This window comes from Oncorhynchus keta, chromosome 1, assembly GCF_023373465.1.
Source record: "Oncorhynchus keta strain PuntledgeMale-10-30-2019 chromosome 1, Oket_V2, whole genome shotgun sequence".
Classification (NCBI taxonomy): domain Eukaryota; kingdom Metazoa; phylum Chordata; class Actinopteri; order Salmoniformes; family Salmonidae; genus Oncorhynchus; species Oncorhynchus keta.
Genome location: NC_068421.1, coordinates 98,164,971 through 98,175,703, shown reverse-complemented (window position 1 = coordinate 98,175,703; position 10,733 = coordinate 98,164,971). Strand labels below are relative to the sequence as shown.

Genomic DNA, 10,733 nt, shown 5'->3' with positions numbered 1-10,733 from the left:
CTCTAGAACCAGGAGAGGGACACATCATTCACAGATTATAATCAAACTAGAATCAGGACAATAGCAGGTGGGCAACATAGTAAATACATCTGTAAACCTGTTAGTCAAAATGAGAGGAAAGGTAAAATCAGAATTTATTTGATTTGTTTGCATGAGTGAGTTGATGCCTATCATCACACCAAATTAGATTAGTCTCATAGCCTAATCCTCTCAGGCATTGAAGAGACCCAAAGAATTTGAGGAATCCTCTTTACTCTCGTCCTGTACTACAAATAGGAGGCCCACTGTGGGCAGGTTGTGAAGTATTACTAGTTAAACAGTTCCATAAATATGGATATACCCCCACTGTTTTCAAATCACAGAGGGTTTGGACACACCTGGACACATGGTCCCAAACCACACCATAGTCAAAGGTTTGGACACACCTACTCATTCAAGGGGTTTATCTTTATTTTTTACTAGTTTCTACAATGTAGAGTAATAGTGAAGACATCAAAACTATGAAATAACACATATGGAGTCATGTAGTAACCAAAAAAAGTGGTCAACAAATCAGAATATTTTAGATTCTTCAAAGTAGCCACACTTTGCCTTGATGACATCTTTGCACACTCTTGGCATTCTCTCAACCAGCTTCACCTGGAATGCTTTTCCAACAGTCTTGAAGGAGTTTCCACATATGCTGAGCACTTGTTGGCTGCTTTTCCTTCACTCTGTGGTCCAACTCGTCCCAAACCATCTCAATTGGGTTGAGGTCGGATGATAGTGGAGGCCAGGTCATCTAATGCAGCACGCCATCATTCTCCTTCTTGGTCAAATAGGCCTTACACAGCCTGGAGGTGTGTTGGGTCATTGTCCTGTTGAAAAACAAATGATAGTCCCACTAAGCGCAAACCAGATGGAAAGGTTTATCACTGCAGAATGCACTATATAGATATGTATAGCATAATTGATGTGTATATAGATATATATAGTGTAAATGATATGGATATAGATATGTACAGTGTAAAGTATGTGTATATACAGTGGCTCGCGAAAGTATTCAACCCCTTGGCATTTTTCCTATTTTGTTGCCTTAAAAACTGTAATTTAAAATAGATTTTTGGGGGGTTTGTATCATTAGATTTACACAACATGCCTCCCACTTTGAAGATGCAAAATATTTTCTCTCGTTAACAAACAAGAAATAAGACAAAAAAACGGAAAACTTGAGCGTGCATAACTATTCACCCCCCAAAAAAAAAAGTCAATAGTTTAAAGAGCCACCTTTTGCAGCAATTACAGCTGCAAGTATCTTGGGGTTTGTCTCTATAAGCTTGGCACATCTAGCAACTGGGATTGTTGCCCGGTCTTCAAGGCAAAACTGCTCCTTCAAGTTGGATGGGTTCCGCTGGTGTACAGCAATCTTTAAGTCACACCACAGATTCTCAATTGGATTGAAGTCTGGGTGTTGACTAGGCCATTCCAAGACAGTTAAATGTTTCCCCTTAAACCAGTCAAGTGTTGCTTTAGCAGTATGCTTAGGGTCATTGTCCTGTTGGAAGGTGAACCTCCGTCCCAGTCTCAAATCTCTGGATGACTGAAACAGGTTTCCCTCAAGAATTTCCCTGTATTGAGTGCCATCCATCATTCCGTCAAATTCTGACCAGTTTCCCAGTCCCTGCCGATGAAAAACATCCCCACAGCATGATGCTGCCACCTCCATGCTTCACCGTGGGGATGATGCTCTCGGGGTGATGAGAGATGTTGGGTTTGCGCCAGACATAGCGTTCTCCTTGACGGCCAAAATGTTTAATTTTAGTCTCATCTGACCAGAGTACCTTCTTCCATATGTTTCGGGAGTCTCCCACATGCCTTTTGGTGAACACCAAACGTGTTCGCTTATATTTTTCTTTAAGCGATGGCTTTTTTTCTGTACACTCTTCCGTAAAGCCCAGCTCTGTGGAGTGTGTACGGCTTAAAAATGGTCCTATGGACAGATAATCCAATCTCCACTGCGGAGCTTTGCAGATCCTTCAGGGTTATCTTTGGTCCCTTTGTTGCCTTTTGGATAAATGCCCTCCTTGCCTGGTCCGTGAGTTTTGGTGGCTGGCCCTCTCTTCGCAGGTTGTGGTGCCATATTCTTTCCATTTTTTAATAATGGATTTGTTGGTGCTCCATGGGATGTTCAAAGTTTCAGATATATTTGTTTATAACCCAACCCTCAACTGTACTTCTACACAACTTTGTCCCTGACCCTGTTTTGGAGCACACCTTGGTCTTCATGGTGCCACTTGCTTGGTGGTGCCCCTTGCTTAGTGGTGTTGCAGACTCTGGGGCCTTTCAGAACAGGTGTATATATACTGAGATCATGTGATACTTACATAAAGTCCACCTGTGTGCAATCTAACTAATGATGTAACTTCTGAAGGTGATTGGTTAGACCAGATGTTATTTAGGGGCTTCATAGTGAAGAGGGTGAATACATACATACGTACTTAGATTGTACACAAGTGGACTTTATTTAACTAATAATGTGACTTCTGAAGGTGATTGGTTAGACCAGATGTTATTTAGGGGCTTCATAGCAGAGGGGGTGAACACATATACACACACCACTTTTCTGTTTTTATTTATTAGAATTTTTTTGAAACAAGTCATTTTTTTCATTTCACTTCACCACTTTAGAGCTAATATTCTATAGAAAGAGGAACAGGAAAACAAACAGAACATGTTGAGGTGCTGATACTAAGATCCGATGAGCTCCTGCCCAAGTCAAGGAACATCAAAAGATCACCGCCATATTTTATAGCAGGATTAGTTATTTTTTCCCCCAGACATATGCATTGTTCTTTCAAAGGCAAAAAACCCCACTATTTTCATGTCATCTGACCATCATTTTTATACAGTAATTCTCATCTTTATCAATGACTGCAATAATTCCAGACGCCATTGTATACGTCTCTAGTACTGACACTGATGAACTACAAAATCGGTTGCCACAGCGTCATAAAATGGTGGTCGCAATAAATCACTAACACAGCCTTACGTATGACAATGAGAGACAGACCAGAGAGACAGAGAGCGACAGAGTGTTAGTCTAGTGGGTGAGACGAATACTGTGGGCTGAGGTGTTTGGTATTCATCACAGAGTAGAACAGAGCAGAGAAAGGCATGTGAAGCTATAGAAGCGTGAGTCATTCCAATCAGACGAGAGAGAACACCACTCTGAACACACTGTGTCGGTCTCCAAAATGGCACCCTATTCCCTTTATCGTGCCCTACTTCTGAACAGGGCCCTGGTCAAAAGTAGTGCACTAGAAATGCAATAGGGTGACATTTTGGGGCACATCCTGTGACACGCAGTCCATGAATATTCAGCAGCAGGCCCTGCAGGGTTCATTAAAGGCTCATCAGACAATACAATCCAGAAAGCAGGAACAATACAATCCGAGCAGGAAGCAGCTCTGAATGTCATGGTGAAGCAGTGTCATGATGACAGACGGCTGGCTGAAAGCAGAATGAATAGCTCTAGTCGTGAGTATTTCTGTCTCAGCAACCCTGCACAAAGCAACAGATGACCTCCGATCATCCGAATTAACCTCTAACAGTCTAAGCTGTTGGAGGGGGGGGGGGGTTCTACTAAGCTAACAGATTTTTTTAAAGATGGTCATAAAATAGATAATTTTGCTAATAAATTTAATATTTTAGGAATCAAAAATAAATATATAAAAATGTTATTTTAATATTGAATTTGGCCTTTACTACTAAATGGCAAAAAAAAAAAGACAGCCAAAAAATGTATCATAAGGTTTTGAATTGTCTGTTCTATCTAGGAGAAATAAGAAAGCAACAGGAAATATTAGTTTTTTTGTTGTTGGACATATTTAACCCCTTATTTTTGTTGGCACAAAACTACCTCCAAACTTCCATTCATTAATATGGGTTACCTTCAGACATTTTAGTGAGAGTACAGATGTTCCTGATGTCTTATGGTCGGTCAAACACAGCTGTAGCTCGGCCGCCTCCCACCGCAGAGGCGGAAGGCAGACATAGGCGGATGGGGTAGATTTAGATATCGCTAGCTTCAACTGACGGATTTTTAAATTATGATACTTAGGATTGACACACTGGTGCCTCAAAAGACATGAGGATTTAAGTTATGAGATATTCAGCATTTGAAGATGTGAGATATTCAGCATTTGAAGATGTGAGATATTCAGCATTTAAAGATGTGAGACTTACCTCAACAGGTGACTGAATACATTGACTCTGATTATACAGTACCTTCGGAAAGTATTCAGACCCCATGACTTTTCCACATTTTGTAATGTTACAACCTTATTCTAAAATGTATTAAATTGTTTTTCTCCCTCATCAATCTACACACAATATCCCATAATGACATCACAATATCCCATAATGACATCACAATATCCCATAATGACATCACAATATCCCATAATGACATCACAATACCCCATAATGACATCACAATACCCCATAATGACATCACAATATCTCATAATGACATCACAATACCCCATAATGACAAAGCAAAAATGGGTTTTTAGACATTTTTGCAACTTTATAAAAACAAAATATATATATTTACATAAGTATTCAGACCCTTTACTCAGTACTTTGTTGAAGCACCTTTAACAGTGATTACAGCCTTGAGTCTTCTTGTGTATGACTCCACAAGCTTGGCACACATGCATTGGCTGTTTCTCCCATTCTTCTCTGCAGATCCTCTCAAGCTCTGTCAGGTTGGATGGGGAGCGTTGCTGCACAGCTATTTTCAGGTCTCTCCAGAGTTGATCCATTGGGTTCAAGTCCGGGCTCTGGCTGGGCCACTCAAGGACATTCAGAGACTTGTCCTGAAGCCACTCCTGCGTTGTCTTGGCTGTGTGTTTAGGGTCATTGTCCTGTTGGAAGGTGAACCGTCACCCCAGTCTGAGGTCCTGAGCAGGTTTTCATCAAGGATCTCTGTACTTTGCTGCCACCATCATGCTTCACCGTAGGGATGGTGCCAGGTTTCCTATATACGTGACGCTTGGCATTCAGGCCAAATAGTTCTATTTCATCAGACCAGAGAATCTTGTTCCTCATGGTCTGAGAGTCCTTTAATTGCCTTTTGGAAAACTGTGTGACTTCTATCTGGCCACTCTACCATAAAGGCCTGATTGGTGGAGTGCTGCAGAGATGGTTGTCCTTCTGGAAGGTTCTTCCATCTGGAGCTCTGTCAGATTGACCATCGGGTTCTTGGTCACCTCCCTGACCCAAGGCCCTTCTCCCCCGGTTGCTCAGTTTGGCCCGGGCAGCCAGCTCTCGGAAGAGTCTTGGTGGTTCCAAACGTATTCCATTTAAGAATGATGGAGGCCACTGTGTTCTTGGGGACCTTCAATGCTGCAGAAATGTTTTGGTACCCTTCCCCAGATCTGTGTCTCAACACAATCCTGTCTCAGAGCCCTACAGGCAATTCCTTCAACCTCATGGCTTGGTTTTTGTTCCAACATACACTGTCAACTGTGGGACCTTTCCAAATCATGTCCAATCAATTGAATTTACCACAGGTGGACTCCAATCAAGTTGTAGAAACATCTTAACGATAGTCAATGGAAACAGGATGCACCTGAGCTTAATTTCAAGTCTCATAGCAAAGGGTCGGAATATTTATGTAAATAAGGTATCTGTTTTTTATGCATTTGCAGAAATGTCTAAACCTGGTTTGGCTTTGTCATTATGGGATATTGTGATGTCATTCTGGGGTATTGTGATGTCATTCTGGGGTATTGTGATGTCATTCTGGGGTATTGCGATGTCATTCTGGGGTATTGCGATGTCATTCTGGGGTATTGCGATGTCATTCTGGGGTATTGCGATGTCATTCTGGGGTATTGTGATGTCATTCTGGGTTATTTTGATGTCATTCTGGGGTATTGTGATGTCATTCTGGGGTATTGTGATGTCATTCTGGGGTATTGATGAGGAAAAGGTTTTATTTAATCAATTTTATAATAAGTCCGTAACGTAACAAAATGTAGAAAAAGTCAAGGTGTCTAAATACTTTCCCGAAAGCACTGAAATTTTAACGGATCTTTGAGACGTATAGCTTGATTTAAAGACATTGAAGAAAGCATATTCATTTCTGTGTCAATCAGCACTAGAAAACATGAACCTCCGAACTGAAACTGGACATATGAATGATCCATCTGTCTCATGACAACTGCAGCCCCTGAGTGAGGAGGTTAGAGGTCAAATCAATGTGTTCTCATGGTCTGTCCCATCTATCAGAGGAGCAGAGAGAAGAACACACACACACAAATAGATGGAAAGTAAAACAGCATGCTATCAATGATCTTTCCCAGCCTTTTTCGATGGGAACCATTGAACCACACATACCTCTCTTTCTTGCTGCCGAGCTTGTTTCCTGTATACTGGTCCCCAATATACAATCAGATTGAGTTGGCAGGAGAACACATTCACACGGTTCCCCACAAAGAGGACCTCCTGGTGAAGGTCATGACATTTGGTCCTCCTCAACAAGGTGCGCTGGTTTTTCCACATCAAACTGGAAAGAAAAGAAAATCACATTTCTAGCAAATCCCCAAAAAGTAACACAAGGCATGAGCATTCACTGAGGAAAAAATACAGACTTGTTTCATTCTTCAATTCGAGACATTATTGAGCCACAAGTTTTCTCAGAGGAATCTATCAAAATGGGGATATCTTGTAAACAACGAACATGCACTTTGTATGTTACATGTAAACGCCCCGACGTTGTCCCTTCAGCATCAGTGTCGCAACATGTAAACATCAACATCAAGTTGATGGAACAACTTCAGGGTGTTTACATGTATCTGGACGTGATACCCTGGTTGGTTCCCTGGGTGTATCTGGACGTGATACCCTGGTTGGTTCCCTGGGTGTATCTGGACGTGATACCCTGGTTGGTTCCCTGGGTGTATCTGGACGTGATACCCTGGTTGGTTCCCTGGGTGTATCTGGACGTGATACCCTGGTTGGTTCCCTGGGTGTATCTGGACGTGATACCCTGGTTGGTTCCCCTGGGTGTATCTGGACGTGATACCCTGGTTGGTTCCCTGGGTGTATCTGGACGTGATACCCTGGTTGGTTCCCTGGGTGTATCTGGACGTGATACCCTGGTTGGTTCCCTGGGTGTATCTGGACGTGATACCCTGGTTGGTTCCCTGGGTGTATCTGGACGTGATACCCTGGTTGGTTCCCTGGGTGTATCTGGATACCCGTTCCCTGGGATGTATCTGGACGTGATACCTGGTTGGTTCCCTGGGTGTATCTGGACGTGATACCCTGGTTGGTTCCCTGGGTGTATCTGGACGTGATACCCTGGTTGGTTCCCTGGGTGTATCTGGACGTGATACCCTGGTTGGTTCCTGGTGTATCTGGACGTGATACCCTGGTTGGTTCCCTGGGTGTATCTGGACGTGATACCCTGGTTGGTTCCTGGGTGTATCTGGACGTGATACCCCCTGGGTGTATCTGGACGTGATACCCTGGTTGGTTCCCTGGGTGTATCTGGACGTGATACCCTGGTTGGTTCCCTGGGTGTATCTGGACGTGATACCCTGGTTGGTTCCCTGGGTGTATCTGGACGTGATACCCTGGTTGGTTCCCTGGGTGTATCTGGACGTGATACCCTGGTTGGTTCCCTGGGTGTATCTGGACGTGATACCCTGGTTGGTTCCCTGGGTGTATCTGGACGTGATACCCTGGTTGGTTCCCTGGGTGTATCTGGACGTGATACCCTGGTTGGTTCCCTGGGTGTATCTGGACGTGATACCCTGGTTGGTTCCCTGGGTGTATCTGGACGTGATGTCCCTGGTGTATTGAACGTGATACCCTGGTTGGTTCCCCTAGGTGTATCTGGACGTGATACCCTGGTTTTGTCTGGGTGTATCTGGACTGATACCCTGGTTGGTTCCCTAGGTGTATCTGGACGTGATACCCTGGTTGGTTCCCTGGGTGTATCTGGACGTGATACCCTAAATGTATTCAATGATACCCTGTATATTTCCCTGGGTGTATCTGGAGTCGTGATTTGGAACTATTGACATGGTTAAAAAAATATTTCCCTGTACATTTTGTATCTGGACGTGATACCCTGGTTGGTTCCCTGGGTGTATCTGGACGTGATACCCTGGTTGGTTCCCTGGGTGTATCTGGACGTGATACCCTGGTTGGTTCCCTGGGTGTATCTGGACGTGATACCCTGGTTGGTTCCCTGGACCCTGCTACATTGTCAAAAAAATAAGCTACTATTCACTTTTATGTATTTAAAAGGGGGGACTGAACTTCCCGATTTAGCCTCGGTTTCAATTCCCCTTATTAGGAGATGCGACAGAATGAGATTTGGGTCTTGGAGGTGTGCTTTGATGTCGGTGTCTCGTGTGTGTTTGAACATGCCAAAACAGTACACAGTCACTCACCCCTCTAGATGACTTGAAACAGTGTAACCAGGTTTTGTCTGAAAGTAGCCTAGACTAGCTAGTCAACTTCTTTCACCAATTAGCTTCAGCTGGCCGGTGTGTGACTGTGGCACAGTTGGTTTGACCTTGGATAGCCTTGCACTGGAGCTAGTTAGGGATCGTCAGTAAATTACAATGTAAAATGTGACAATACTTTTTACGTTGCACATATTTTAGTTCTTAAATGTTTTCAATAATTGTATATTAATTGCTATTATTAATAGTTGGTTTGAAGTCATTGAAATTTGGAACTATTGACATGTTAAAAAAAATATTGTCCCCCTGTACATTTTGTAATTTACTGATGGTCCCTAACTATCCCCAAAGGGATATTGAATGTCAAACCAAATTGATCATTGGCATTACGATCTGGTCGCTTGCAGCTGTGCTCAGAATTGATGACTGCTTTGGTGCTGTCAACTGTAGGCAAGACTGAAACAAACCCAAGCCAAGGAAAACTGTTAAAAAGGTACCCTTCCTGTCCTAATAATCTTGCAAATCAAAATGTTGGATGAGACTGAAAATGATCCTATTTACAGTTTATAGTAAATTTTGACAGAACAAATGTGACTAATGTCAACGTCACAGGCCGTTTTCTACTAGAGAGGTTTTCCTTCAGTTACTCTTTAAAGTAACTTCAGAGTACACTTTGCACAGTTTATAAATCCTACAGGACTGAAGCTCAGACAAATATTTAGAGGATAATATGTAGTCGATATTTGAAAAAGGGTAAGTAGAAAAGGCAAAAAGACACTTTTGGTGCTCACAATCTTCAAAACATCCTCTGGTATCAGTATCCTCCCCACATTCAGCCCCTGGCCTGCCTACTCCCATGGGTCATGTGATTATCTTGCCTAACACTTACCATCTCCACAGGGCCATCTTTCTGGTAGGACAGCAGCTGAAAGCGGCTCAGGACAGCAACACTTGAGTCATATCACTCTGCCAGGAAGGAAAACAGCTCCTCCTGAGGGAAACAGAGGGATGTAAGAAAGTGATCTAACACAGGTTAAGGATGCAGGGTACAAGGGTTTAGGGTACAGGACACTAACATAGGTAAACAGTTTACAGTACAACTGTGGAGGAGGACACTGAACTGACCTTATAGACAGGGCCTAAAACAAACACCTGTCAAGCGTAGCCTAGTGGTTAGAGCTTTGGACTAGTAACCAGAAGGTTGCGAGTTCAAACCCCCGAGCTGACAAGGTACAAATCTGTCGTTCTGCCCCTAAACAGGCAGTTAACCCACTGATCCCAGGCCGTCATTGAAAATAAGAATATGTTCTTAACTGACTTGACTGGTTAAATAAAGGTAAAATTAAAAATGCAGGTAAATTTTGGAATTGGTGGGTAAAGATGTATATTTCACCAACCACGTTGTGGGTGGTCAGGGCTCCACGGTGCGAGCATTTCACTCACATTTGTGAATAAAAAGTGAAGTATGATGACATTTATAGTAAAATAAATGCTACAGTATTTCTGTTTTCTTTCATAGCTGCTAAATTAAATTGCACAAAGTTAAAGAACTACCAATCCTACTTCGCACTGCAACACTGCCTGGCTGGGGGTTGTACGCACCTGAAGAGCTGAGTGAAACATTCATTTTTAGAAGTGCTATGTACAGGCATAAAAAAAAGAGTTGGTCTAATTTACTTGAAATAAAACTTTGTCCATGTGTTTCTTGGCTATTAACAAATGTTTTGTTCGCAGGGTTGTTTTGAGTTTCACCTGTTAAGGAAGAAAAGACAATGCGGCTACTAGTCAGACTCGAGTCGCGTTACCTTCTTCTGTGGTATATGGGCGATCGCCACCTACTGTGCGGGATAGAAACAGGATTCACAAAAATGGAACAAAATACCCCCAAAAAATAACCAAGCAAAAAAAAATATGTAAAAAAAAAAATTATCAAACTGAAGACCACTCCTGGTCACTCAGACAGACTCTACGTTTCCCAGCGCATACTTCATCATTCGACACCTCAAAACGGGTCTCCCACATATGCATCTTCACTCAACAAACTGATCCCAACAAGTGATTCATTATCATTCATACAAGAATCCTTCCACATACACATACAATTTCCTTTGCGTTTCAGTTTTTGATGCTACTGTTGTCCATTCAGAACATTCGTCTTCACCAACTTTACTTGACGCGTTGCTTTTGATTTGAACTAATTTACATTTACATTTAAGTCATTTAGCAGACGCTCTTATCCAGAGCGACTTACAAATTGGTGCATTCACC

At 42.6% G+C, this 10,733-nt stretch overlaps 1 protein-coding gene and 1 long non-coding RNA gene across 2 annotated transcripts; both read right to left on the bottom strand.

The window, feature by feature from the left end:
* Window positions 1-446: 446 nt before the first annotated feature.
* On the bottom strand, window positions 447-7,401 carry LOC127931845 (repetin-like; the record flags this gene model as incomplete). Its single annotated transcript, XM_052525799.1, has 4 exons — window positions 447-857; window positions 6,385-6,553; window positions 6,837-7,036; window positions 7,279-7,401. Coding segments are annotated over 4 exons (525 nt in total), but the record flags the coding sequence as incomplete, so codon positions are not given.
* Window positions 7,402-8,117: 716 nt separating this feature from the next.
* Window positions 8,118-10,461, bottom strand: LOC118396049 (uncharacterized). The gene is made up of 4 exons (XR_004828115.2): window positions 10,218-10,461; window positions 9,355-9,456; window positions 8,451-8,921; window positions 8,118-8,255 (listed from the first exon to the last, which is right to left on the bottom strand). It is a non-coding gene; the product is annotated as an uncharacterized LOC118396049 (long non-coding RNA).
* Window positions 10,462-10,733: the final 272 nt, after the last annotated feature.